The following is a 27,500-nucleotide window of genomic DNA, read 5'->3' on the forward strand; positions in this document are numbered from 1 at the left end:
CTATTCATGTTTGTTGACACATTTCCTCCCTTGTTGTTTTTTATGTGGATCTAGTTAATAGCATGACAGTCCATAGTGGATCTAGTTAATAGTGTGAGAGTCCATAGTGGATCTATTTAATAGTGTGACAGTCCATAGTGGATCTAGTTAATAGTGTGAGAGTCCATAGTGGATCTAGTTAATAGCGTGAGAGTCCATAGTGGATCTAGTTAATAGTGTGAGAGTCCATAGTGGATCTAGTTAATAGCGTGACAGTCCATAGTGGATCTAGTTAATAGTGTGAGAGTCCATTGTGGATCTAGTTAATAGTGTGAGAGTCCATTGTGGATCTAGTTAATAGTGTGAGAGTCCATTGTCTAGTTAATAGTGTGAGAGTCCATTGTGGATCTAGTTAATAGTGTGAGAGTCCAGTCAATAGTGGATCTAGTTAATAGTGTAAGAGTCCAGTCCATAGTGGATCTAACATAATAGTGTGAGAGTCCAGTCCATAGTGGATGTAGTTAATAGTGTGAGAGTCCATTGTGGATCTAGTTAATAGTGTGAGAGTCCAGTCCATAGTGGATCTAGTTAATAGTGTAAGAGTCCAGTCCATAGTGGATTTAACATAATAGTGTGAGAGTCCAGTCTATAGTGGATGTAGTTAATAGTGTGAGAGTCCAGAGTGGATCTAGTTAATAGTGTGAGAATCTACTAGATCTGGTTAATCAGACGAAACCTGTAGGCACGTTGCGTTCAGGAGTGTCTGTTAACTTGAAGTTTGCCCAATGCTATTCATGTATGTTGACACATTTCCTCCGTTGTTGTTTTTTATGTGGATCTAGTTAATAGCATGACAGTCCATAGTGGATCTAGTTAATAGTGTGAAAGTTCATAGTGGATCTAGTTAATATTGTGCGAGTTCATAGTGGATCTAGTTAATAGTGTGCGAGTTCATAGTGGATCTAGTTGATATTGTGCGAGTTCATAGTGGATCTAGTTAATATTGTGCGAGTTCATAGTGGATCTAGTTAATGGTGTGAGAGTTCATAGTGGATCTAGTTAATAGTGTGAGAGTCCATAGTGGATCTAGTTAATAGTGTGAGAGTCCAGTCCATAGTGGATGTAGTTAATATTGTGCGAGTTCATAGTGGATCTAGTTAATGGTGTGAGAGTCCAGAGTGGATCTAGTTAATAGTGTGAGAATCTACTAGATCTGGTTAATCAGACAAAACCTGTAGGCACGTTGCGTTCAGGAGTGTCTGTTAACTTGAAGTTTGCCCAATGCTATTCATGTTTGTTGACACATTTCTTCCGTTGTTGTTTTTTATGTGGATCTAGCTAATAGCGTGACAGTCCATAGTGGATCTAGTTAATAGTGTGCGAGTTCATAGTGGATCTAGTTAATAGTGTGCAAGTTCATAGTGGATCTAGTTAATAGTGTGAAAGTTCATAGTGGATCTAGTTAATGGTGTGAGAGTTCATAGTGGATCTAGTTAATAGTGTGAGAGTCCATGGTGGATTTAGTTAATAGTGTCAGAATCCAGTCCGTGGTCCATAGTGGATCTAGTTAATAGTGTAAGAGTCCATAGTGGATCTAGTTAATAGTGTGAGAGTCCAGTCCATAGTGGATCTAGTTAATAGTGTGAGAGTCCAGTCCATAGTGGATGTAGTTAATATTGTGCGAGTTCATAGTGGATCTAGTTAATGGTGTGAGAGTCCAGAGTGGATCTAGTTAATAGTGTGAGAATCTACTAGATCTGGTTAATCAGACGAAACCTGTAGGCACGTTGCGTTCAGGAGTGTCTGTTAACTTGAAGTTTGCCCAATGCTATTCATGTTTGTTGACACATTTCTTCCGTTGTTGTTTTTTATGTGGATCTAGCTAATAGCATGACAGTCCATAGTGGATCTAGTTAATAGTGTGCGAGTTCATAGTGGATCTAGTTAATGGTGTGAGAGTTCATAGTGGATCTAGTTAATAGTGTGAGAGTCCATGGTGGATTTAGTTAATAGTGTCAGAATCCAGTCCATAGTCCATAGTGGATCTAGTTAATAGTGTGAGAGTCCATGGTGGATTTAGTTAATAATGTCAGAATCCAGTCCATAGTGGATCTAGTTAATAGTGTGAGAGTCCATAGGAGAGCTAGTCAATAGTGTGAGAGTCCATAGTGGATGTAGTTAATAGTGTGAGTGTCCAGTCCATAGTGGATCTAGTTAATAGTGTAGGAGTCCAGTCCATAGTGGATCTGACATAATAGTGTGAGAGTCCAGTCCATAGTGGAGGTAGTTAATAGTGTGAGAGTCCATAGTGGATCTAGTTAATAGTGTAGGAGTCCAGTCCATAGTGGATCTAACATAATAGTGTGAGAGTCCAGTCCATAGTGGATTTAGTTAATAGTGTGAGAGTCCAGTCTCTAGTGGATCTAGTTAATAGTGTGCGAGTCCAGTCCATAGTGGATCTAACATAATAGTGTGAGAGTCCAGTCTATAGTGGGTCTAACATAAAAGTGTGAGAGTCCAGTCCATAGTGGATCTAGTTAATAGTATGAGAGTCCAGTCCATAGTGGATCTAACATAATAGTGTGAGAGTCCAGTCCATAGTGGATCTAACATAATAGTGTGAGAGTCCAGTCTATAGTGGGTCTAACATAATAGTGTGAGAGTCCAGTCCATAGTGGATCTAGTTAATAGTGTGAGATTCCAGTCCATAGTGGATTTAGTTAATACTGTGTGAAAGTTGATCTCGAGATCATTTAAGTGTTGGAGAGAAAAAAAAGTTGTGTATGACTTTTATTTTTATTTTTTATGACTTGAGACCCTTTCGGATCCCCAGGACCAAACTTAAGGGGAACCCAAAAGGTAAAAAATACAACTATTTATTGTAATAGTTTGGACATCCCTGCTGTAGGGGGAAAAGAGACACCAGACAATAGTATACAGTACTCAAATAATATTCAACTTTTACTCCGAGACCTTCTACTGTCAATACAAATAAAGTATGCACGCTGTGTACCAGGTACTTTTCAAAAAACCAAAGCAAAGACATTTTTGTAGACCTCTGAAACTATTGTACACGACAACACCAATTTCTATATTGTTAGAAAAATCTGCATGTACGAAAACAATAGCTCTCTTTTAAAGTCTTATCTGGCAAAGGCAAAATATTGTCTGTATTAAAAACTGAAATGATGTATATTTAGTTTTCTCCTTCATTTAAAGTGAAAGTAGCTTCTTAAAGTAATCCACTCGGCGACAACATTTGTCAGGTCGCGTTTTTGCTGCGAATGTTAGCTGTGAAGTGATGTGGTAGGCTAGAAGAAGGCATCTCACTCCATCTTTATCATCAATGGCCTTTTTTAAAAGCTTCCACAGTCTGTGGTGCCCTCAGGTGGTCAGGGAGCATGTTCCACAGACTGGGAGTGGCACAGCTTTGTCCACGGAGGTTGGAGGAGGTTAGACTGTCAGGAACGGGGGTGTTGTGTGGAGGATTTGGGGGTGAGCAGTCCTTTGAGGTAGAGGGGGGCATTTCCATGGAGGCACTGGTGAGTTAGTATTATGTTAATGTAATTAACTGAGCCCTCCACCGGTGGTGATTTAGTACAGATCTGTTTCCAAATCATATGCTAGCAATACTTTAAAAAAATATGTTGCCTTTACACACCGACAACACTCTTTGTGAAATAAAACAAGCAAGCAAGACTGACGTGGAGACTTAAACTCAGGGGTGACCCAAACATTTTCCACTGAGGGCCACACACTGAAAAATTAATACATGCAGGGGCCAGTTTGATATTTTTCAATTTCTAAACCAATACAATATATAGATGTATTTTTTTACCATCTCGTTTGGTCCCAGGACCCAAAAAAGTCTCATGTCATAAAAATGTTGAAAAACAAGATGTAAATTAATTTAAAAAAATATTTACGGTAAATTTTTAGCTCAGCTTAAGATCTGTCAATATAAAAATTTAAAAAAATGTTTGAAGCCCTTTTTGTTTTAAGAAAATGATGATTTATGAAGCAAAAAGACAAAATATGCAACATTTACCCCCCAAAATGTTCAGTGTGGATTGTTGTGAAGCAATTTGAGCCATAAATAGGTCAAGAACTCATAATATTGATTTTAAATCTTTTGTTTTTTTTTTTAAACAATGACAGTTTAAAAAAAAATCCCACTAAAATTATAAGGGTTTCAAAAGGGCCCCAAGATAATATATATATATATATACAAATGACACTTTAGTTGTTTTTCCCCCCCCCCAAGGTTTAAATTTCCCCATCCATCCATCGATTGTACGTTTTTACTATGCTTTTTGTTATAGAAATCTTAGTTTTTTTATGGCAAAAACTCATAAAAAGTGCAATAGTTTTTCACAAAAATATTTAAAAGTACGTTTTTACTATGCTTTTTGTTATAGAAATCTTAGTTTTTTTATGGCGAAAACTCATAAAAAAAGTGCAATAGTTTTTCACAAAAATATTTAAAAGTAGCATATTTGATGTGATGTAATTGAACTTTTCAATATGCCAATAACTCATAACAATATAGATTTGTAATTCATTATTTTTGAGCAATGAGTTAAAAAACAGCTTGCATTGCAGCTTTTTGTTGTTAAAGTAAATATCGCAACTTTTGCTCGTTACATTTCACCGGTTTGCTCTTTTTAATGTTTTTTTGTAATTGTATTATTAGAATGTGCCATAGGCCGTTAAAGAAAGAGCTGCGGGACGCACTTAGGAAAAAATATGGCCTTTACAATTTGTGAACTATAGCCATTGTTTAGATTCCAGTTGCCGGTCTCCAACACGACAACATCTGTTGTTGTGTGAACTGGTTAGTACATAGATGTCATATTCATACGTCAAAGTATTTTTAAACAGCTTTATTTGGAGTGATTACACAACATACAGTCCCAACCATTGTTAAAAAGAATTTGGTGCACAAATAAGTTAGGATTTTTTAAATAACACATCAAATGTATACATACTCAAATATAGACATGCATTCTGTGAATATTCTTATTCATGTGGGACATTTATCACAACTAATATTTGCTTAAATTTCTCTCAGCTAGATGTTTTTTTTGTAGAATAATTATTGTTCGATATTTGACCACTTTTTTTTCAGAATTGGTAGATTTTAATTTGAACCGCTTGTGGAAATGTTAATGCAAACCAGTTGTATTCATCGCAAAACCTTGAAACTGTTGCGTGTTTTGGATTATTTTCCACCGTCTGCCCTTTTATGACATACACTTTTTATCAGGAAAAGGTATGAATTGGAAAAAGAAAACACATTTGTCGCGGGGGGCGCTGGCGCCTATCTCAGCTACAATCGGGCGGAAGGCGGGGTACACCCTGGACAAGTCGCCACCTTTCCAGCGCCCCCCGCGACCCCAAAAGGGAATAAGCGGTAGAAAATGGATGGATGGAAACACATTTGTTGCCTAGATTGATCTTAATGCTGTTGCTGTGTCTGTTCCAGGTATTGCATTGAGTGTGATGCCTTGTCTAAAGTGGAGTCTGAACAGAACGAGTTCATCAACCAGTTTATTCTGCAAAAGTAAGTTTGTGTGTTGGAGATTGTTTTCTAAAGAGAGCTAATCAAGCAATCCTACAAAAGCATGAAATCATTCCACATATTGACATTAGCTTAAAAAGTTTCTATACAAGGCTGTCTCATGTCGAGAATAGCAATAACTGAAGAGTCATCCCTGATTCTTAATGTGATGTTAAATACGTTTATTTATGAAAATATCACACTTTTTTCCAACTTAAAGGGGAACTGCACTTTTTGAGGATTTTTGCCAATTGTTCACAATCATTCTGATGGAAAAAATGTTTATTTTTTTAATTCAAACGTGTAAAGATCATCGTCTCGTTCTTGGTGGCTAGCGATGCAGCTAATGTTAGCAATCCATTATACCGCTAAATCACTTAAAAAATGCATTCAAAAAACATCAACAGTAGTTTATTTACGTTCTGTAACCTGTATAGTAACCAAGCTGTAGCTACATTATCATTGTAAGAGTGAACACTGAGGAACTCCTAGTGTACTAACACATCAGCATGCTTCGGTGTTCGCTGCAAAAGCAAGCTTTCCGTTTCTTCCGAAATTCTGGCATGTTCTAATCATGGCAGACTAGGTACCAAACAACAAAGACGACTATTTCTGGACAAATGAGGATTCACAACCTAATTTTTTTGAAGCTGGACATACAGAGGATAAACTACTGCTTCTAGAAGCGAGCACAAAGGAAGGCTGAGACGTTGGAGCAGACAGAAGCCTAGAGATTGAGGTCGGCATGACGTTGAAGCTGGAAAATTGATATTATGCTATTTTGACATCAATAGAGTGCTTACCTACATAAACCGGAAAAAAATGTTTGTCCATCGAGGGAGTCACTTTAATGTTGATCATAATACACGCGGCACGTCTAGCTGTGCACACACAAAACTTGAAATAATACTTTACTTGTACTGTAATATGATTGTTCATGATTTTCACTAAGTACAGATTGGTGTCCTATCACATTGTTGTGAATTACAAACTCAAACGCATTTTGTGCTGACGTAGAAGCTAGCTAATCTCTTGCCGTAGTTCGCTTCTACGGCTAATACCAGAGCATGTTGATGTGTTAGTACGCCAGAAAAATAGTTCCTCAGTGTCGCTCCAGCTTGAATATTTGCACCGCAACACAACATGAACACTACACAACAAATTCCCAGAATTCCCTGCAGCACCAACTCTTTCCGGGACGCTACAATATATACAAAGGCTACTGGTGGATCTACACCTAACATCCACTGTAATGATACCACGTACAATAGCGTATCTAGTCAAGACTACTATAATTATAATTATAATAATCAATATTTTTTAGCATCACAAAATCTTCTTTCGTTTTTTAAAATGTATATTGTTTATAAACACAGGAAATACGTCCCTGGACACATGAAGATTTTGAATATGACCAATTTCTGATCTTGTAACTACTTGGTGTCAGATTGATACCCAAACGTGTGGTATCATCCAAAATTAAAGTCAAGTATCAAAGAAGAAAAGAATAAGTGATTATTAGATTTTAACAGAAGTGTAGATAGAACATGTTAAAAGAGAAAGTAAGCAGATATTAACAATAAATTAAAAAGTAGATTAATACACATTTTTTTTACAGTTTGTCCCTCATAATGTGTACAAAATAATAGGTGTATAAATGACACAATATGTTACAGCAGACTAATTAGGAGTCTTTGTTTACTTACTACTAAAAGTCAAGTTGTCCAGAATGTTCAACATTTTATTTAAGAACTAAATGACAATAATAAACACATGTTTCATGTACCCTAACATTTTTTTTTTAAATTAAAGCCAATAATTAAATTTTTTGTGGTCCCCTTTTATTTAGAAAAGTACAGAAAAACTTTTGGTACCGGTACCAAAATATTGGTATGGGGACAAGACTAAATAATACACACACAAAGAGCACCCACTTGCAGGAATGTATTTCGGCGCCTACGGTTACAGGAATGCGTTTCGAGGTAGAATTAATTGTTCTAAATATTTGCATTGCTAGCCTCCAAGAACGAGCACATTTTTACAAATTAGAATGCCAAAAAAAAACTTGTCGTCTTGTCTCTCCTTAGGATTGTGAACAGTGGGCAAAATTCCACTGAAAAGTTTATTGCAGGATTTGTTCTCGATATTCTGTCTCTTTTAAAAGAAAGTCATTAAGGAAACCATAAGTGTATCAAAGTATTTACCACGCTGTGTTACTCATTTGTTCAAATGTCTCTTTTCAGCTGAGTCAAGAAGCCAGCCAGTGTTTACGTTGGTTTGTGGAGCGGCCATCCCACAAGTTGAAGATTCAAGTCCGACAACAGGTGCCCTCTAAGTCCAGTTGAACTATATCCGAGTAAGACAAGGAACCTCTCCAGATCTTCCTGTTGCTGTGTCATTAGTCTACGCTTGAGCTTTTTTCTACACTGGGTGTAAATCTAAGTTAGTTTGGCAACAAACATAGCAACAAAAACGCTTCACACTATTGAGGATTGGCTACACGTTAAAGATTTGTTGTTTGGACATTGACAAATGATCCTGTGTCCCTGGAGCTGACTTAAGACCACCAATCTTGCAGGAATGTTTTCATGAAGTCTGATAAAGCTGAGGTTAAATTATTTTATTTAGTACAGTGGTGCATGTGAGCAGCCCAACCAACAGGCTTTTTAAAGTAGTTAGTGCAATAACCATGCGTCCCAAGAAAGTGAGCGCCAAGGAGAGCAGTGAGAGGAAAAAGCGAATGATGTGCCTCGAACTAAAGAAAGAAATAGTGGAAAAACACGACCAAGGTGTGCGTGTGGTCGACTTGGCGAGGGAGTACGAGCGTAGCAGTTCTACCATCTGCACGATACTCAAGCAGAAAGAGCTGATTAAGGCGATATCGCCAGCCAAGGGCATTAAAATCATTTCCAAGCAGAGGACGGCGATCCACGAAGACATGGAGAGGCTGCTGGTGGTGTGGTTGAAGGAGAAGCAGCTGGCAGGCGATACCGTGACCGAGGCTATAATCTGCGAGAAGGCGCGAGCCATCTACGCTAGTTTACTGCAGAAGACCCCAGGAACTTTGACGGACGAGGCTTTGGCCGAGCAGTTCAAAGCCAGCCGGGGCTGGCTGGATGGATTTAAAAAACGGATCGGCATTCGCTTTGTCGTCAGGAACGGTGAGGTAGCGAGCTCCGATATGGAAGCGGCTGATGACTACCTGAAAACCTTTGCTGAAATCATCGCAGCAGAAGGATACGTCCCTCAGCAAGTCTTCAACTGCGACGAGACCAGACTGTTTTGGAAGAAGATGCCAAAGAAGTTTTGCGCAACAGCTGAGGAGCAGGCGATGCCGGGAAAAAAACCCTTGCAGGACAGACTCACCCTCGCTCTGTGCGCCAACGCCAGCGGAGACTGCAAGATTAAGCCTCTGCTCGTTCACCTTTCCGAAAACCCCCGAGCCTTTAAGTCCAACAATATTGTGAAGGACAAGCTGCCCGTCATGTGGAGGGCCAACCAGAGGGCGTGGGTCACCAAGCAGTTCTTTGTGGAGTGGTTGAATTTGGTCTTTGGTCCTGACGTGAAGAAATATCTCCAGGAAAATAATCTACCCCTGCAAGCCCTTCTGGTCCTGGACAATGCACCTGCTCACCTGCCCAACCTTGAAGATGACATCCTGGAGGAGTTCAAGTTCATAAAGATTATCTACCTTCCGGTCAACGTCACCCCTATTCTGCAGCCCATGGACGAGGTGATTTCGGGTTTCAAGACTCTCTTCACCAGGCACTTGTTTCGCCACTGCTTTGAGATGACCGAGTACACAGACTTCACCTACCGAGAGTTCTGGAAGGATCACTACAACATCGTGATCTGCCTCAGGATTATTGACATGGCCTGGCAGGCCGTTACGGCGAGGACCTTGACCTCTGCATGGGAGAGGCTGTGGCCCGAGGCCGTGTCTGAAACGGACTCTGAAACTTTGGAACCCGGGGCAGTGATCAAGGAGATTTTATCCCTGGGCAAGTCCATGGGCCTGGACATGAACGACAGCGACATCAACGAGCTCATCAACGAGCACTCTGAAGAACTGACCACAGAGGAGCTGAAGGAGCTCCAGATGCAGCAGCATGCCAACCTTCTGCAAGGGATCGGCGACACGGAGGTCATCTCAACCAGTGAGATCAAGGAAATGTTGGGGATCTGGGAGAAACTTGTGGACTTTATCCAGAAGAAACACCCGGAAAAAGCTGCAACTGGACATGCCACGGCCCTATTTGACTCCCTTTGCTTAACTCATTTCAGACACATTCTAAAAGAGAGGACTAAGCAGACCTCTTTGGACTGTTTTGTACCGGACTCTCCTGCAGATGAGGGTGAGGAAAGCCTGGCCAAAAGGACCAAAATCAGCGAATAAAACCAAGTAATTGTACGTTCAATTTTTATCCATTTTATTTTAGGATACTTCTCCATTTTTAAACATTTTTTGGAGGGGGCCTGAAGGGATTAATGGCATTTCAGTTTATTGAATGGGAAACTTCATTTGAGATTGGACTAATGAGAGTTAGGAAAGCCAATACAGAAATAATTCAACTCCTAAGTTTGTTCAATAATAGAGGAGCTGCTGTCTTCTCTACGGGGCCATTAGGACATTTGACATTTGACTTCTCACTCCATTCATCAATTCCAGGATGAAACTTTAACCGTCTCAAAGAACTTTTCTGGAACTTTTTCGGTCGTCCATTTCTTTTGTTCATGCTGACTTCAATAAAAAAAAAAAAAACTGTCACCGCCCAAATGCGGCTGGACTTTATTGTAGCTTTGTTTATGACGGGGGGTCTAAGAATTAAAAACTACAGTGCAAATGTAAGAAAAAAGCCAATAAACCATAATGCTTTTCATTTATATATATATATATATATATACATATATATATATATATATAACCAGAAATCATCATCATAATTAAAGATAAAAGTAATTTTTAATTGACTTTCCCTAAATATGTAAAAGTATACATATTCTCTTCATGTCATATTATGCTCCTTACAGTGCTGTTGTTTTGTGGTTATATAGTGCTTATCCAATCAGAATTCAGCTAGCTTAAAATCTGCCCGAAGCCTTCAGAATCAACAATGCTGGCGTCTGTGCGCTGCAATCGAACGGACACATACAGTTGATAGACGGTTGCGATAGACAATCAGATCGCAGGTAGTTGTCAGTGAGGCCTTCTCGCTGGCCTAAGGCAGATATATATTGTGATGTTGTGAGCTAGGTAACATAAGAACTCCATTACCCAGCATGCCACAGCAGTGTACTATACTATGATCATAATGTACTATACTATGATCGTAGTATCAAGTGTAGTGTACTAAACTATGCTCATAGTGTACTATACTATGATCATAATTTACTATACTATGATCGTAGTGTGTATCAAGTGTAGTGTCCTATACTATGATCATAGCGTACTATAGTATGATCATAGTGTACTATACTATGATCATAGTGTAGTATCAGGTGTAGTGTACTATGATCATATCAAGTGCAGTGTACTATACTATGATCATAATGTACTATACTATGATCGTAGGGTGTATCAAGTGTAGTGTACTAAACTATGCTCATAGTGTACTATACTATGATCATAATTTACTATACTATGATCATAGTGTAGTATCCAGTGCAGTGTACTAAACTATGATTGTAGTGTGTATCAAGTGTAGTGTACTAAACTATGCTCATAGTGTACTATACTATGATCATAATTTACTACACTATGATCATAGTGTAGTATCAAGTGTAGTGTACTATATTATGATCATAGTGTAGTGTACTACACTATGATAATAGTGTAGTGTACTACACTATGATAATAGTGTAGTATCAAGTGCAGTGTACTATACTATGAACATAGTGTAGTATCAAGTGAAGTGTACGAAACTATGATCATAGTGTATATCAAGTATAGTGAACTAAACTATGATTGTAGTGTACTATACTATGATCATAGTCTACTATGCTATGATCATAGTGTAGTATCAAATGTAGTGTACTACACTATGATCATTGTTTAATATCAGGTGTAGAATACTAAATTATGATCATAGTGTAGTATCAAGTGCAGTGTACTATACTATGATCATAATTTACTATACTATGATCGTAGTGTGTATCAAGTGTAGTGTCCTATACTATGATCATAGCGTACTATAGTATGATCATAGTGTACTATACTATGATCATAGTGTAGTATCAGGTGTAGTGTACTATGATCATATCAAGTGCAGTGTACTATACTATGATCATAATGTACTATACTATGATCGTAGGGTGTATCAAGTGTAGTGTACTAAACTATGCTCATAGTGTACTACACTATGATCATAATTTACTATACTATGATCATAGTGTAGTATCCAGTGCAGTGTACTAAACTATGATTGTAGTGTGTATCAAGTGTAGTGTACTAAACTATGCTCATAGTGTACTATACTATGATCATAATTTACTACACTATGATCATAGTGTAGTATCAAGTGCAGTGTAATAAACTATGATCGTAGTGTGTATCAAGTGTAGTGTACTACACTATGATCATTGTGTAGTATCAAGTGTAGTGTACTATATTATGATCATAGTGTAGTGTACTACACTATGATAATAGTGTAGTGTACTACACTATGATAATAGTGTAGTATCAAGTGCAGTGTACTATACTATGAACATAGTGTAGTATCAAGTGAAGTGTACTAAACTATGATCATAGTGTATATCAAGTATAGTGAACTAAACTATGATCGTAGTGTACTATACTATGATCATAGTCTACTATGCTATGATCATAGTGTAGTATCAAATGTAGTGTACTACACTATGATCATTGTTTAATATCAGGTGTAGAATACTAAATTATGATCATAGTGTAGTATCAAGTGCAGTGTACTATACTATGATCATAGTCTACTATACTATGATCATAGTGTGCTATACAATGATCATAATGTAGTATCAAGTGTAGTGTACTATACTATGATCATATTATAGTATCAAGTGTAGTGTACTTTACTATGATCATAGTGTACTAAACTATAATCGTAGTGTGTATCAAGTGCAGTGTACAATACTATAATCATAGTGTACTATACTATGATCGTGGTGTGTATCAAGTGTAGTGTACTAAACTATGATTATAGTGTACTATACTTTGATCATAGTGTAGTATCAAGTGTACTATACTATGATCATAGTGTACTCTAATATTATCAAAGTGTAGTTTTCTATACTATGATCATAGTTTAGTATCAAGTGCATTGTACTATACTATGATCATAGTGTAGTGTACTATACTATGATCATAATGTACTATGCTATGATCATAGTTTACTATACTATGATCATAGTGTAAAATACTATGATCATTGTGTAGTATCAAGTGCAGTGTACTATATTGATAATAGTGTACTATACTATGATCATAATTTACTATACTATGATTGTAGTGTGTATCAAGTGTAGTGTACTATACTATGATCATAATTTACTATACTATGATTGTAGTGTGTATCAAGTGTAGTGTACTATACTATGGTCATAGTGTATTATACTATGAACATAGTGCAGTATCAAGTGTAGTGTACTAAACTATGATCGTGGTGTACTATACTATGATCATAGTCTACTATGCTATGATCTTGGTGTCGTATCAAATGTAGTGTACTACACTATGATCATTGTTTAATATCAGGTGTAGAATACTAAATTATGATCATAGTGTAGTATCAAGTGCAGTGTACTATACTATGATCATAGTCTACTATACTATGATCGTAGTGTGTATCAAGTGTGGTGTACTAAACTGATCATTATTTACTACACTACTATCATAGTGTAGTACACTTGATACTACATTAATATACTACACTATTATTATAGTGTAGTATCAAGTGTAGTGTGCTATACTATGATCAAAGTGTAGTGTGCTATACTATGATCAAATGTAGTGTGCTATAGTATATCAAAGTGTAGTGTGCTATTGTAACGGACTTCCTGCTGTCCTGGTGTTGGTTGCAGGGACATCTGACAAATGACACATTGTAGCAGTTTTGACTTTGATTTATTGTTTCAATAACCATTTAGTCAGCTGGCCCTTTGGTGGCATCACTTTTCAGTGCACTCTCCTGGCATGTCTGCTGCACACTTTACAGCGTCCTAGGCTTGTGTCCTAGGCAGGGATGTATCATCCCTCTCTCGGTTGTCGCGCTTTTCGTCTGCTGGCCGTTGTTTCCTCCTCCGTGCTGCTCTCTCGCTCGTTCCTCCCTCGCCCTTTTTGTATTCTAACAGCAGATAGACAGATTGTGAGCAGGTGTGTAATTTACGCACCTGGCTTAGATTGCCGCTGCAGTATCGCTCCGCGTGTGTCACGCCTCTCCTCGCCGCCGCATGTCCCGCCTCCTGGTGGTCCTGCGCTGCTGCTTTCCACCCGTGTAGTATCAAGTGTAGTGTACTACACTATGATCATTGTTTAATATCAGGTGTAGAATACTAAATTATGATCATAGTGTGGTATCAAATGTAGTGTGCTATTCTTTGATCGTAGTGATATATTATGATCAAAGCGTAGTATCAAATGTACTATGATCATAGTGTGCTATAGTATGATCCAAGTGTAGTATGATCAAAGTGTGATGTACACACTACACTATGATCATATAAAACTAAATTTGATACTACACTTTGATCATAGTATAGCACACTATGATCATAGTATAGCACACTATATTTTATACTACACTTTGATCATAGTATAGCACACCACATTTGATAGTACACTTTGATCATTGTGTAGCACACTACATTTGATACTACACTTTGATCATAGTATAGCACACTGATCATAGTATAGCACACTACATTTATACTACACTTTGATCATAGTATAGCACACTACATTTGATAGCACACTATGATCATAGTATAGCACACTACATTTGATAGTACACTTTGATCATTGTGTAGCACACTACATTTGATACTACACTTTGATCATAGTATAGCACACTGATCATAGTATAGCACACTACATTTGATAGCACACTTTGATCATAGTATAGCACACTATGATCATAGAATAGAACACTACACTTTGATCATGATCATAGTATAACACACTACATTTGATACTACACTTTGATCATAGTATAGCACACTACATTTGATAGTACACTTTGATCATAGTATAGCACACTACATTTTATACTACACTTTGATCATAGTATAACACACTACACTTTGATCATATTGTAGTACACTGATCATAGTATAGCACACTACATTTGTCACTACAATTTGATCATAGTATAGCACACTACATTTGATACTACACTTTGATAATAGTATAGTACACTATTATCATAGTATAGCACAATACATTTGATAGTACACTTTGATCATATTGTAGTACACTGATCATAGTATATAGCACACTACATTTGATACTACACTTTGATCATAGTATAGCACACTACACTTTGATCATAGTATAGCATAATATGATCATAGTATAGCACACTACATTTGATACTACACTTTGATCATAGTATAGCACACTACATTTGATAGTACACTTTGATCATATTGTAGTACACTGATCATAGTATATAGCACACTACATTTGATACTACACTTTGATCATAGTATAGCACACTACACTTTGATCATAGTATAGCACACTATGATCATAGTATAGCACACTACATTTGATACTACACTTTGAACATAGTATAACACACTACACTTTGATCATAGTATAGCACACCATGATCATAGTATAGCACACTGCATTTGATAGTACACTTTGATCATAGTATAGCACACTACATTTGATAGTACACTTTGATCATAGTATAGCACACTACATTTGATACTACACTTTGATCATAGTATAGCACACTACATTTGATACTACACTTTGATCATAGTATAGCACACTATGGTCATAGTATAGCACACTACATTTGATACTACACTTTGATCATAGTATAGCACACTACATTTGATAGTACACTTTGATCATAGTATAGCACACTACATTTTATACTACACTTTGATCATAGTATAACACACTACACTTTGATCATATTGTAGTACACTGATCATAGTATAGCACACTACATTTGTCACTACAATTTGATCATAGTATAGCACACTACATTTGATACTACACTTTGATAATAGTATAGTACACTATTATCATAGTATAGCACAATACATTTGATAGTACACTTTGATCATATTGTAGTACACTGATCATAGTATATAGCACACTACATTTGATACTACACTTTGATCATAGTATAGCACACTACACTTTGATCATAGTATAGCATAATATGATCATAGTATAGCACACTACATTTGATACTACACTTTGATCATAGTATAGCACACTACATTTGATAGTACACTTTGATCATATTGTAGTACACTGATCATAGTATATAGCACACTACATTTGATACTACACTTTGATCATAGTATAGCACACTACACTTTGATCATAGTATAGCACACTATGATCATAGTATAGCACACTACATTTGATACTACACTTTGAACATAGTATAACACACTACACTTTGATCATAGTATAGCACACCATGATCATAGTATAGCACACTGCATTTGATAGTACACTTTGATCATAGTATAGCACACTACATTTGATAGTACACTTTGATCATAGTATAGCACACTACATTTGATACTACACTTTGATCATAGTATAGCACACTACATTTGATACTACACTTTGATCATAGTATAGCACACTATGGTCATAGTATAGCACACTACATTTGATACTACACTTTGATCATATTGTAGTACACCATGATCATAGTATAGCACACTACATTTGATAGTACACTTTGATCATAGTATAGCACACTACATTTGATACTACACTTTGATCATAGTATAGCACACTGCATTTGATACTACACTATGATCATAGTATAGCACACTACATTTGATAGTACACTTTGATCATAGTATAGCACACTACATTTGATAGTACACTTTGATCATAGTATAGCACACTTTGATCATAGTATAGCACACTACATTTGATACTACACTTTGATCATAGTATAGCACACTATGGTCATAGTATAGCACACTACATTTGATACTACACTTTGATCATATTGTAGTACACTGATCATAGTATATAGCACACTACATTTGATACTACACTTTGATAATAGTATAGCACACTATGATCATAGTATAGCACACTACATTTGATAGTACACTTTGATTATAGTATAGCACATTATGATCATAGTATAGCACACTACATTTGATAGTACACTTTGATCATAGTATAGCACACTACACTTTGATCATAGTATAGAACACTACACTTTGATCATAGTATATAGCACACTACACTTTGATCATAGTATAGCACACTATGAACATAGTATAGCACACTACACTTTGATCATAGTATAGCACACTACATTTGATAGTACACTTTGATTATAGTATAGCACATTATGATCATAGTATAGCACACTACATTTGATAGTACACTTTGATCATAGTATAGCACACTACACTTTGATCATAGTATAGCACACTATGGTCATAGTATAGCACACTACATTTGATACTACACTTTGATCATAGTATAGCACACTACATTTGATAGTACACTTTGATCATATTGTAGTACACTGATCATAGTATATAGCACACTACATTTGATACTACACTTTGATCATAGTATAGCACACTACATTTGATAGCACACTATGATCATAGTATAGCACACTACATTTGATAGTACACTTTGATCATTGTGTAGCACACTACATTTGATACTACACTTTGATCATAGTATAGCACACTGATCATAGTATAGCACACTACATTTATACTACACTTTGATCATAGTATAGCACACTACATTTGATAGCACACTATGATCATAGTATAGCACACTACATTTGATAGTACACTTTGATCATTGTGTAGCACACTACATTTGATACTACACTTTGATCATAGTATAGCACACTGATCATAGTATAGCACACTACATTTGATACTACACTTTGATCATATTGTAGTACACTGATCATAGTATATAGCACACTACATTTGATACTACACTTTGATAATAGTATAGCACACTATGATCATAGTATAGCACACTACATTTGATAGTACACTTTGATTATAGTATAGCACATTATGATCATAGTATAGCACACTACATTTGATAGTACACTTTGATCATAGTATAGCACACTACACTTTGATCATAGTATAGAACACTACACTTTGATCATAGTATATAGCACACTACACTTTGATCATAGTATAGCACACTACATTTGATAGTACACTTTGATTATAGTATAGCACATTATGATCATAGTATAGCACACTACATTTGATAGTACACTTTGATCATAGTATAGCACACTACACTTTGATCATAGTATAGCACACTATGGTCATAGTATAGCACACTACATTTGATACTACACTTTGATCATAGTATAGCACACTACATTTGATAGTACACTTTGATCATATTGTAGTACACTGATCATAGTATATAGCACACTACATTTGATACTACACTTTGATCATAGTATAGCACACTACATTTGATAGCACACTATGATCATAGTATAGCACACTACATTTGATAGTACACTTTGATCATTGTGTAGCACACTACATTTGATACTACACTTTGATCATAGTATAGCACACTGATCATAGTATAGCACACTACATTTATACTACACTTTGATCATAGTATAGCACACTACATTTGATAGCACACTATGATCATAGTATAGCACACTACATTTGATAGTACACTTTGATCATTGTGTAGCACACTACATTTGATACTACACTTTGATCATAGTATAGCACACTGATCATAGTATAGCACACTACATTTGATAGCACACTTTGATCATAGTATAGCACACTATGATCATAGAATAGAACACTACACTTTGATCATGATCATAGTATAACACACTACATTTGATACTACACTTTGATCATAGTATAGCACACTACATTTGATAGTACACTTTGATCATAGTATAGCACACTACATTTTATACTACACTTTGATCATAGTATAACACACTACACTTTGATCATATTGTAGTACACTGATCATAGTATAGCACACTACATTTGTCACTACAATTTGATCATAGTATAGCACACTACATTTGATACTACACTTTGATAATAGTATAGTACACTATTATCATAGTATAGCACAATACATTTGTCACTACAATTTGATCATAGTATAGCACACTCCATTTGATACTACACTTTGATCATAGTATAGCACATTATGATCATAGTATAGCACACTACATTTAATAATGCACTTTGATCATAGTATAGCACATTACACTTTGATCATAGTATAGCACACTACATTTGATACTACACTTTGATCATAGTATAGCACACTATGGTCATAGTATAGCACACTACATTTGATACTACACTTTGATCATATTGTAGTACACCATGATCATAGTATAGCACACTACATTTGATAGTACACTTTGATCATAGTATAGCACACTACATTTGATACTACACTTTGATCATAGTATAGCACACTGCATTTGATACTACACTATGATCATAGTATAGCACACTACATTTGATAGTACACTTTGATCATAGTATAGCACACTACATTTGATAGTACACTTTGATCATAGTATAGCACACTTTGATCATAGTATAGCACACTACATTTGATACTACACTTTGATCATAGTATAGCACACTATGGTCATAGTATAGCACACTACATTTGATACTACACTTTGATCATATTGTAGTACACTGATCATAGTATATAGCACACTACATTTGATACTACACTTTGATAATAGTATAGCACACTATGATCATAGTATAGCACACTACATTTGATAGTACACTTTGATTATAGTATAGCACATTATGATCATAGTATAGCACACTACATTTGATAGTACACTTTGATCATAGTATAGCACACTACACTAATCATAGTATAGCACACTATGAACATAGTATAGCACACTACACTTTGATCATAGTATAGAACACTACACTTTGATCATAGTATATAGCACACTACACTTTGATCATAGTATAGCACACTATGAACATAGTATAGCACACTACACTTTGATCATAGTATAGCACACTACATTTGATAGTACACTTTGATTATAGTATAGCACATTATGATCATAGTATAGCACACTACATTTGATAGTACACTTTGATCATAGTATAGCACACTACACTTTGATCATAGTATAGCACACTATGGTCATAGTATAGCACACTACATTTGATACTACACTTTGATCATAGTATAGCACACTACATTTGATAGTACACTTTGATCATATTGTAGTACACTGATCATAGTATATAGCACACTACATTTGATACTACACTTTGATCATAGTATAGCACACTACATTTGATAGCACACTATGATCATAGTATAGCACACTACATTTGATAGTACACTTTGATCATTGTGTAGCACACTACATTTGATACTACACTTTGATCATAGTATAGCACACTGATCATAGTATAGCACACTACATTTATACTACACTTTGATCATAGTATAGCACACTACATTTGATAGCACACTATGATCATAGTATAGCACACTACATTTGATAGTACACTTTGATCATTGTGTAGCACACTACATTTGATACTACACTTTGATCATAGTATAGCACACTGATCATAGTATAGCACACTACATTTGATAGCACACTTTGATCATAGTATAGCACACTATGATCATAGAATAGAACACTACACTTTGATCATGATCATAGTATAACACACTACATTTGATACTACACTTTGATCATAGTATAGCACACTACATTTGATAGTACACTTTGATCATAGTATAGCACACTACATTTTATACTACACTTTGATCATAGTATAACACACTACACTTTGATCATATTGTAGTACACTGATCATAGTATAGCACACTACATTTGTCACTACAATTTGATCATAGTATAGCACACTACATTTGATACTACACTTTGATAATAGTATAGTACACTATTATCATAGTATAGCACAATACATTTGTCACTACAATTTGATCATAGTATAGCACACTCCATTTGATACTACACTTTGATCATAGTATAGCACATTATGATCATAGTATAGCACACTACATTTAATAATGCACTTTGATCATAGTATAGCACATTACACTTTGATCATAGTATAGCACAATACATTTGTCACTACAATTTGATCATAGTATAACACACTATACTTTGATCATAATATAGTACACTATGATCATAGTATAGCACAATACATTTGATACTACACAATGATCATAACACACTACACGCTGATCATATTGTAGTACACTGATCATAGTATAGCACACTACATTTGATACTACACTTTGATCATATTGTAGTACACTGATCATAGTATATAGCACACTACATTTGATAGTACACTTTGATTATAGTATAGCACATTATGATCATAGTATAGCACACTACATTTGATAGTACACTTTGATCATAGTATAGCACACTACACTTTGATCATAGTATAGCACACTATGGTCATAGTATAGCACACTACATTTGATACTACACTTTGATCATAGTATAGCACACTACATTTGATACTACACTTTGATCATAGTATAGCACACTACATTTGATAGTACACTTTGATCATAGTATAGCACACTACATTTGATAGTACACTTTGATCATAGTATAGCACACTACACTTTGATCATAGTATAGCACACTATATTTGATACTACACTTTGATCATAGTATAGCACACTACACTTTGATCATAGTATAGCACACTACATTTGATACTACACTATGATCATAGTATAGCACACTACACTTTGATCATAGTATAGCACACTATGGTCATAGTATAGCACACTACATTTGATACTACACTTTGATCATAGTATAGCACACTACATTTGATAGTACACTTTGATCATATTGTAGTACACTGATCATAGTATATAGCACACTACATTTGATACTACACTTTGAACATAGTATAACACACTACACTTTGATCATAGTATAGCACACCATGATCATAGTATAGCACACTGCATTTGATAGTACACTTTGATCATAGTATAGCACACTACATTTGATAGTACACTTTGATCATAGTATAGCACACTACATTTGATACTACACTTTGATCATAGTATAGCACACTTTGATCATAGTATAGCACACTACATTTGATACTACACTTTGATCATAGTATAGCACACTATGGTCATAGTATAGCACACTACATTTGATACTACACTTTGATCATATTGTAGTACACTACACTTTGATCATAGTATAGCACACTAAATTTATACCATACTGTTTAGTATAGCACACTACACTTTGATCATAGTATAGTACACTATGATCAAAGTGTAGTATCAATTTTAGTGTGCTATACTATGATCAAAGTATAGTGTGTTATACTATGGACAAATGTATTGTGCTATACTATGATCAAAGTGTAGTATCAAATGTAGTGTGCTATACTATGATCATAGTGTGCTATACTATGATCAAAGTGTATTGTGCTATACTATGATCATAGTGTACTATACTATTATCAAAGTGTAGTATCAATTTTAGTGTGCTATACTATGATGAGTGTACTACAATATGATCAAAGTGTAGTGTGTTATACTATGATCAAAGTGTAGTAGAAAATGTAGTGTGTTATACTATGATCATTGTGTGCTATACTATTATCAAAGTGTAGTATCAATTTTAGTGTGCTATACTATGATCAAAGTCTAGTATTAAATGTAGAGTGCTATACTATGATCAAAGTGTAGTATACTATGATCAAAGTGTAGTATACAATTTAGTGTGCTATACTATGATCATAGTGTAGTGTTCTATACTATGATCATAGTGTAGTATCAAATGTAGTGTGCTATACTATGATCAAAGTGTAGTGTAGTATCAAATGTAGTGTGCTATACTATGACCAAAGTGTAGTATCAAATGTAGTGTGCTATACTATGATCATGGTGTGCTATACTATGATCAAAGTGTAGTATCAAATGTAGTGTGCTATACTATGATCATGGTGTGCTATACTATGATCAAAGTGTAGTATCAAAGATAGTGTGCTATACTATGATCAAAGTGTACTATCAAATGTAGTGTGTTATACTATGATCAAAGTGTACTATCAAATGTAGTGTGCTATACTATGATCATAGTGTGCTATACTATGATCAAAGTGTACTATCAAATGTAGTGTGCTATACTATGATCAAAGTGTACTATCAAATGTAGTGTGCTATACTATGATCATAGTGTGCTATACTATGATCAAAGTGTAGTATCAAATTTAGTGTGCTATACTATGATCATAGTGTGCTATACTATGATCAAAGTGTAGTATCAAAGGTAGTGTGCTATACTATGATCAAAGTGTAGTGTAGTATCAAATGTAGTGTGCTATACTATGATCAAAGTGTACTATCAAATGTAGTGTGCTATACTATGATCAAAGTGTACTATCAAATGTAGTGTGCTATACTATGATCAAAGTGTAGTATCAAATGTAGTGTGCTATATACTATGATCAGTGTACTACAATATGATCAAAGTGTACTATCAAATGTAGTGTGCTATACTATTATCATAGTGTGCTATACTATTATCAAAGTGTAGTATCAAATGTAGTGTGCTATACTATGATCATGGTGTGCTATACTATGATCAAAGTGTAGTATCAAATGCAGTGTGCTATACTATGATCAAAGTGTACTATCAAATGTAGTGTGCTATACTATGATCATAGTGTACCATCAAATGTAGTGTGCTATATACTATGATCAGTGTACTACAATATGATCAAAGTGTACTATCAAAGTGTAGTGTGCTATACTATGATCAAAGTGTAGTATCAAATGTAGTGTGCTATACTATGATCAAAGTGTGCTATACTATGATCAAAGTGTAGTATCAAATGTAGTGTGCTATACTATGATCAAAGTTTACTATCAAATGTAGTGTGCTATACTATGATCAAAGTGTACTATCAAATGCAGTGTGCTATACTATGATCATGGTGTGCTATACTATGATCAAAGTGTACTATCAAATGCAGTGTGCTATACTATGATCAAAGTATAATGTGTTATACTATGTTCAAAGTGTAGTATCAAATGTAGTGTGCTATACTATGACCATAGTGTGCTATACTATGATCAAAGTGTAGTGTAGTATCAAATGTAGTGTGCTATACTATGATCAAAGTGTACTATCAAATGTAGTGTGCTATACTATGATCAAAGTGTAGTATCAAATGCAGTGTGCTATACTATGATCAAAGTGTAGTATCAAATGCAGTGTGCTATACTATGATCAAAGTGTAGTGTGCTATACTATGATCAAAGTGTACTATCAAATGCAGTGTGCTATACTATGATCAAAGTGTAGTATCAAATATAGTGTGCTATACTATGATCATAGTGTGCTATACTATAATCAAAGTGTAGTATCAAATGTAGTGTGCTATATACTATGATCAGTGTACTACAATATGATCAAAGTGTAGTATCAAATGTAGTGTGCTATACTATGACCATAGTGTGCTATACTATGATCAAAGTGTAGTGTGCTATACTATGATCATAGTGTGCTATACTATGATCAAAGTGTAGTGTAGTATCAAATGTAGTGTGCTATACTATGATCATAATGTTCTATACTATGATCAAAGTGTAGTATCAAATGTAGTGTGCTATATACTATGATCAGTGTACTACAATATGATCAAAGTGTACTATCAAATGTAGTGTGCTATACTATGATCAAAGTGTACTATCAAATGTAGTGTGCTATACTATGATTAAAGTGTAGTGTGCTATACTATAATCAAAGTGTACTATCAAATGTAGTGTGCTATACTATGATCATAGTGTGCTATACTATTATCAAAGTGTAGTATAAAATTTAGTGTGCTATACTATGATCAAAGTGTAGTATCAAATGTAGTGTGCTATACTATGATCATAGTGTAGTATCAAATGTAGTGTGCTTTACTATGATCATAGTGTAGTGTGCTATACTATGATCAAAGTGTAGTATCAAATTTAGTGTGCTATACTATGATCAAAGAGTAGTATCAAATGTAGTGTGCTATACTATGATCATAGTGTGCTATACTATGATCAAAGTGTGCTATACTATGATCAAAGTGTAGTGTGCTATACTATGATCAAAGTGTACTATCAAATGTAGTGTGCTATACTATGATCAAAGTGTAGTGTGCTATACTATGATCAAAGTGTACTATCAAATGTAGTGTGCTATACTATGATCATAGTGTGCTATACTATTATCAAAGTGTACTATCAAATGTAGTGTGCTATACTATGATCAAAGTGTAGTATCAAATGTAGTGTGCTATACTATGATCATTGTGTGCTATACTATGATCAAAGTGTAGTATCAAATGTAGTGTTCTATACTATGATCATAGTGTAGTATCAAATGTAGTGTGCTATACTATGATCAAAGTGTACTATCAAATGTAGTGTGCTATACTATGATCATAGTGTAGTCCTATACTATGATCATAGTGTGCTATACTGTGATCAAAGTGTAGTACACTATGCTATGTTCATAGTGTAGTATCAAGTGTAGTGTACTACACTATGATCTAAGTGTGTATCAAGTGCAGTGTACTAACTATGATCAATGTGAGTATCCAGTGCAGTGTACTATAGTGTACTAAACTATGATCATAGTGTAGTATTAAATGTAGTATACTATACTATGATTGTAGTGTGTATAAAGTGTAGTGTACTATACTACGATTAGAGTGTACTACACTATGATCATGTGTCAAGTGCAGTGTATTACAATATGATCGTAGTGTAGTATGAAGTGTAGTGTACTATGATCATAGTGTACTATACTATTTTCAATGTGTAGTATCAAATGAAGTGTGCTATACTATGATCATAGTGTGGTATCAAGTATCTATACTATGATTACAGTGAACTATAGTATGGTAGCAATGTAGTGTACTATACTACGGTCATAGTATAGTACACTACACTTGATAAGACACTATGATCATAGTTTAGTATACTACACTTTATATACCCTAATCATAGTCAAGTACACTATGATCATAGTCAAGTACACACTGATCATAGATATACATCTTTTGTCTGAGTGGCTGATATATTAAAAAAATACAGTAAAATCAAAAAATATCATAACCTCAATTTATTTAAAAAAAAAAAAAAAAGTGACTATGTTCACTTAGATGAGTGCCTAGATTTGTGAGATTGCAAGTTGACTTAATTAGGCGGGAACCTCCTCAGTGATTACAGCACATAGAACATCTTTGCTAAAATAAATAAAGTGTTTGAATCCAAGGAAATGTCTTTTTTTTCTATTTCATTTTAGCCTTCAGTTATTCAAATGAGCTTTGGTGGTGCATAATAAGACGCAGTACCTCCAACCTCCTGCAGGCATCTAGGGGGCGCTGCTGTTGATCTTCTCCCTGCAGGTGTCCCAGAAGGTGAGCAGCCTCTTGTCCTTATTGGCACAGAAGTCAGTCAAGTCCTTCAGCAGCCGCTCGGCCAACTTCTCGTCCGCCAGCACGCCGCTCCTCCAGGCCTTGGTCAGCATGGTGTTGTAAGCCCAGTAGAAGCCCAGCTGCTCCTCACCACCACCGCTGGAGGTGGCAGCAGAGTTCCTGCGCCGCCGCTGCTGCCCGCCGCCATACTTCCTTTTGGAGTAAGGCAGCTGGAGCAGCACCGTGCCTGCAGGGAGGAAGACAGAGAGAGCTTTGCATGTTGTCCCTCCAAGTCTCACCTGGTGACACTCACCTGTCACGTGGATGTACTGACACCTGCTCTCCGAAGGGAAGTTGAAGGCCGACGCTGAAAACTTGTCAAGTACGAAGCCAAACCTGTAGAAAGATGGACAATTATTGTCAACATGTACTTCTCTCACACTTAGCAGGTGTTCATACTGAAGACCAAACTAAAGTCCTGTCTTCACTTTTGTGTATGAAGATCTAAATTGTGTTCATGAGTTCAACAAACATCCAATTCATCTTAAATACCAGACTTGCTGATATCTTCATCAATGACACTTGAATGTATGTATTGTTGGAACAATAGCACAGCATTTACTTATATGACACATTTTCAAACAACTTTCCATGGTGTAAAAAAAAAACAAAATTATGCAACAAGCATAAAGTCAACACACATGGTCACATGTAACATAATGTTATTAAAAATGTTCAAACACCATAACTATTTTTATATGTATGTATATACATACATATACTTATATATATAAATATATATACATGTATACATACATATATATATATATATACACACATGTATACATACATACATATACATATATATACACATATATATACATACATACACATATATATTTACATACATATATACATACACATATATATTTACATACATATATACATACACATATATATTTACATACATATATATTCTCATATATATATACATATGTTTACATACACATATATACGTATATGTATATATACACATATATATGGGTATATACACATACATGTATATACATATAGATGTGTATACATACATATATATGTATATATACATACACATATATATACACACATATATATATGTACATATATATATACATGTATACATACATATATATACACATATATACATACATATATACATACACATATATATATGTACATATATATACACATATATGTATATATATACATATATTTATATGCATATATACACATATATATACATATATACACA

General features: G+C 35.1%; 3 protein-coding genes across 6 annotated transcripts in view; 2 read left to right on the forward strand and 1 right to left on the reverse strand.

Annotated features, from left to right (window-relative positions):
• Positions 1 to 7,930, forward strand: part of LOC133545639 (intraflagellar transport protein 20 homolog A-like) — a 21,898-nt gene extending 13,968 nt beyond the window's left edge. Inside the window, exons 5-6 of the mRNA XM_061891401.1 lie at positions 5,465 to 5,542; positions 7,783 to 7,930. Of these exons, the coding sequence (XP_061747385.1) occupies positions 5,465 to 5,542; positions 7,783 to 7,786 (82 nt within the window). The 3' untranslated portion in view covers positions 7,787 to 7,930. The remainder of the gene's footprint in view (positions 1 to 5,464; positions 5,543 to 7,782) is intronic.
• A 298-nt stretch (positions 7,931 to 8,228) lies between these two features.
• LOC133544908 (tigger transposable element-derived protein 1-like) lies at positions 8,229 to 9,935 on the forward strand. Its single transcript, XM_061890149.1, has one exon. The coding sequence runs from the start codon at positions 8,229 to 8,231 to the stop codon at positions 9,933 to 9,935; it is 1,707 nt and encodes a 568-aa protein (XP_061746133.1).
• Positions 9,936 to 13,618: 3,683 nt separating this feature from the next.
• depdc5 (DEP domain containing 5, GATOR1 subcomplex subunit) overlaps positions 13,619 to 27,500 on the reverse strand; it is a 106,265-nt gene continuing 92,383 nt past the window's right edge. For 3 of the 4 annotated variants that reach the window (XM_061890881.1, XM_061890880.1, XM_061890877.1), the window contains exons 41-43: positions 26,523 to 26,605; positions 26,147 to 26,456; positions 13,619 to 13,854 (exon numbers count right to left, since the gene is read on the reverse strand). In XM_061890881.1, coding sequence (XP_061746865.1) covers positions 26,167 to 26,456; positions 26,523 to 26,605 — 373 coding nt within the window. In that variant the 3' untranslated portion in view covers positions 13,619 to 13,854; positions 26,147 to 26,166. The remainder of the gene's footprint in view (positions 13,855 to 26,146; positions 26,457 to 26,522; positions 26,606 to 27,500) is intronic. The other variant, XM_061890878.1, reaches the window with a different exon arrangement.

Source organism: Nerophis ophidion, linkage group LG28, assembly GCF_033978795.1.
Source record: "Nerophis ophidion isolate RoL-2023_Sa linkage group LG28, RoL_Noph_v1.0, whole genome shotgun sequence".
NCBI classification, from domain to species: domain Eukaryota; kingdom Metazoa; phylum Chordata; class Actinopteri; order Syngnathiformes; family Syngnathidae; genus Nerophis; species Nerophis ophidion.

Bases quoted from the DNA above. Each gene is read 5' to 3' on its own strand.
- LOC133544908 (XM_061890149.1), top strand. From the start codon at position 8,229: ATGCGTCCCAAGAAAGTGAGCGCCAAGGAGAGCAGTGAGAGGAAAAAG.